The following is a 3,976-nucleotide window of genomic DNA, read 5'->3' on the forward strand; positions in this document are numbered from 1 at the left end:
TATATGGTAATTTTTTACATCTTCCCGGAATATTCGATTTTCCCACCTTGAAGAATATTCTGTCATAATAACAACAGAGCCGTCGAACGACGAATCTAACGACAGAGTTGTTGGACGACGAATCCTAGTGGAACGGTTTTCTGGGGCTAACGTCTGGTGGCTGACCGTAGTGTATATCCTGTTCTCCGTACTAATGTACACTCATATGTTCACGCGCGACCCATCTGCGCGCACATTTTCCTTGCCGGATACTCTTCTTTCGTTCACACGATGTATACAACCACCAGTCTGTCTGACGTGTATATGTTTACTGACATGTGTCGATCGATATAGTAAAATAAAACAACGTATTCGCTATACTATAAATATTTGTATTTTCTTTCATGTACCCTAGCTTATCTTATGACGACAGATATAATATATATCAAGTTACACGAAGAGACATAATGGAGACAGACGAACATAATGTACAAAATCTCAGGAAGAGAAAAAATATCTCTGATGATGACGATATTAACGGTGATGACGCTCGTGGTGGTGCTGATGATGGAAACAATAGTGACAATAAATATAAGAGACATGATAATTCTAGAGATGACGTTCTAACTGATAGTACTATAAGACCGTTCTCAAACATCGCTGAGGGATATGATGATGGTACGGATACTGAAATACCAATACCAGAAATAAAGAGGGAGAGAAAAAAGAAAAATACACAACGCAACGACAAGCCCAAAACGCAGCGATTGTTATTATCGAATAGCGAGCCCACGAAACGAATATCGACGTCACAGCAGCACGGTGTCGATTCCACCTCCTCGCGCCGATTCAAGGGTACCACCGCATCGCAAACTACATCCAAAAAAGAGAGTAAAAAGAAAGGAAAGAAGGATACGAACAAGCTCACCACAGATGATGCGACCACGCGCCACATCGGCGGTACAGCCACAGCGCAGAGATCCAAGAATAAGAAATCGTTACCATCGCAAAAGGAAAGAAAAAAAGACAGAATTAGCGATACGGATACACGCTCAACAGAGTCGCAACTGGAAACAGAATCCACCAGTGCAACCTCGGCAAAACCAAAAGAGAGAGACCGTGACAGTGATGATAAGAAAGACGATACAGAGTCGCAGACGGTAGCAGAAATCACGAGTGCGTCCTCGGCATCTCTAAATGAGAGAGATCACGACAATGATGAAAAGAAAGACGATCAGTCCAAGAAACAACAAATATTGTTATCGGATAACGAGTCCAGAAACGATGTCGTGCTACACAGCGAAACTGTGCCGAGTCCAAATTATGATAATAGTGGTGGTGGTGGGGTGGTGGTGGCGGTGGCGGTGGTGGTGGGTGGTGTGTGGTGGTGTATTGTCAGTGCGTGGTAGTGTAACAACAACATTAACATATCAGTATCGTTGCTAGTGATAATGTTGATTATGAAGATGGTGGTGCTGGCGGTAACGATGATGAAGATGATGATGATACTGATAAGAGGTCATCAAAGCGAATGTCGATATTACGGCATGGTAACGAATCCACAGGCGACAATTTACACAACGAGGCTGACACCACACCGCAAACATTAACATTATCGAAAAGACAAAATATTAGCGATGCGCCGTCGTCCGAAGAAAATATAAAGCACCAGACGAGCACCAAACGACTAAAAATATGCGATGCCAATATTACTTTATTGTCACCCAAAAGAAAGGGTAAAGTGAAGAAGAAAACTCCAAGACCAAAACACAAAAAGAAAAAGCCACCGATATCGAAAGACGGTGATAATGAACAGAAGATATTATCAAAGAGGATCAAAAAAGAAGTGGTCGATGAACCTATAAAGAAAAAAAAAAAGGCGCCGATCCTGAATCTGAACCAGAAATTATTCAAGCGAAAAAAGAAAAAGATATTGAAAGGTGACAAGCAGAAGCAAATTATCGGCAAGATTCTGAAAGAATATAAGATAACTAGCCTAAAGACGATGCCGAGAAAAAATTATCGGCAAGCTTCGGAAAAGTATAAGATGAAAAAATTATCGGCAAGCGTCTGAAGAATACAAGATAACTAGCCAAGAGGACGATGTCGAAGAAGAAGCGAGAAGTGTCCGTCGGTGGTACAACAGCGAGGGTCGACAGCGACCAAGATTTACAGGAAAAATTTTTCAACTTGAAACATTTTGTTTCGCTATATGAAGATAATGGTAATATTTCCTCCCACGAAAATTTGTTCAGCGGCCCCGATCAGTACATCAACCCCGGTCTCGTGATTTTCGATATCGATACGATGACAACGCGCCTCGTCCGACTCATGGAGGAAACCGGAATCTAAATCTGCGACTGCCGCGATCGCGAGCGCTTGTTTAATCAGCTGGAAGACGGTTGTCGGTTTGAAGAGAGAGGGGGTTGTCATCTAACGATTGTCCACTGCAATTCAAACGATCGGAAATTCGTTGTGAGAAAAAGTATATCCTATCATATCCTTTCTAACATACCAGCGTCCCTTTCTAAACGGACAAATCAGTCCTAGACATTGTAAGAGTATGCGGCCAGAAGACACGGCAGTTATACGATAAAGGTGTCAGACTGGTAAAAGCGATAAGAGACGTTCCTGACGAAAAATTTCACTTCTTTTCTGTATCTGTATATGAATCAGCTGTATCAGAAAAGACAGATGATGATAACGAACTCCTTGAAGATGTGCAATCTTTGCATCTGACGCCAATAATTCCACCGAAACGACAGAGTCTAAGATTCCTTAATGTGCCTATCCTGTTTCCCATTCGTTATTGTATAGTCCCAATCTATTTCGTTATATCTGGGGCCATAAACTGTCTTCGTTTATCATCATTCGGAACGCGGATCACATAATAGCGGTATCAATCTCCTACGAGGAGTGTGGCATAATCGCGAAGGTAAAGGCAATCCAAGATGGCGCTTAGCTTTAAAGGTATAGTGGCCGTAAATGCGTAATACGGTATGAAAAGGTTTACAGAAAAAGATTTCGAGATGAAGGGTGTCGGAACCTCGACCCTCGCGAAAAAATTCTTCAGACTTTCTTCGGCTGTTTGCATGCATCGTGGTCACCGCCTTAGACAGATTAGCGTTGTTTTCTTCCGCTTTTAAGAAGAATCGACATCCCCCAACTTTGACGATATGCTTGTTATTCAGGTCTATTCAGACGTCGTACTCGAAACGCCTATCGTTCGAAAGATTTGCCGAATTTACGCAGCACTAAGAACGATTAGAACGATTCTGGATGCCACGGATACGGGCATTAGCGATGATAGCAAATCGAATTTGAAAAGTAATCTTACTGAAGTCTCCGGAGTCGATTAACCCCCGTCATCCGAAGATAGTTGTCGACCTATTTTCTCGTAACGGGAACCCTTCACGACTTCCAAAAAAAATTTCGCCGACCTGAAGCGTGTATCGACGCCACCAGTGTCGAAGGCGAGATGGAAAAGTGTCCCGCTCTCTCTACTGGTCGACCCGACCATCGACGAGGCATGGCAGTTAACGAAGTCGGTCACCTCGTGCATGAGAGACACGATAAAACATCTGCACGATGGTCAAGTCGTTGATATAAAAAATGAGACAGAATTGGCAAGACTGGTCGATGAAAACGCCTTTTCTTTCAACGAACATTCTCTGTCTACCAAATTGGGTCCTGACTTCGATCTTAGAAAGGCGATGCTTTCTTTTCAACATACTCGTCAAAGATAAAGGACGAGCACCTCAGATCGAGGATCGAAAACCTCAAGCTGGAGATCAGAGATTACAACTCGAGGACTACGACGCCGGATATACCGACCGACATAGATTCCGTAAAGATGAGATTGAGAGACGTATTTTCGAAAAACAATACACTGCAAAAGAATATCGATATTATAGCTAACATCTTTCTATCTCTCCGTTGGCTGACGAATCTCCCCCTCGATGAAACATTTATAACCCCGCCCTTCTCCAATTTTTTA

At 42.7% G+C, this 3,976-nt stretch overlaps 1 protein-coding gene across 1 annotated transcript; it reads left to right on the forward strand.

The window, feature by feature from the left end:
- The first annotated feature begins 446 nt into the window (after nt 1-446).
- Nucleotides 447-2,053, forward strand: LOC119597851 (protein starmaker-like). Its single transcript, XM_037947510.1, has 3 exons — nt 447-1,314; nt 1,545-1,715; nt 1,920-2,053. Exons 1-3 carry the CDS (start codon nt 447-449, stop codon nt 2,051-2,053), a joined length of 1,173 nt encoding a protein of 390 aa, XP_037803438.1.
- The last annotated feature ends 1,923 nt before the right edge of the window (nt 2,054-3,976 follow it).

Source organism: Penaeus monodon, chromosome 3 (genome assembly GCF_015228065.2).
Source record: "Penaeus monodon isolate SGIC_2016 chromosome 3, NSTDA_Pmon_1, whole genome shotgun sequence".
NCBI lineage: Eukaryota > Metazoa > Arthropoda > Malacostraca > Decapoda > Penaeidae > Penaeus > Penaeus monodon.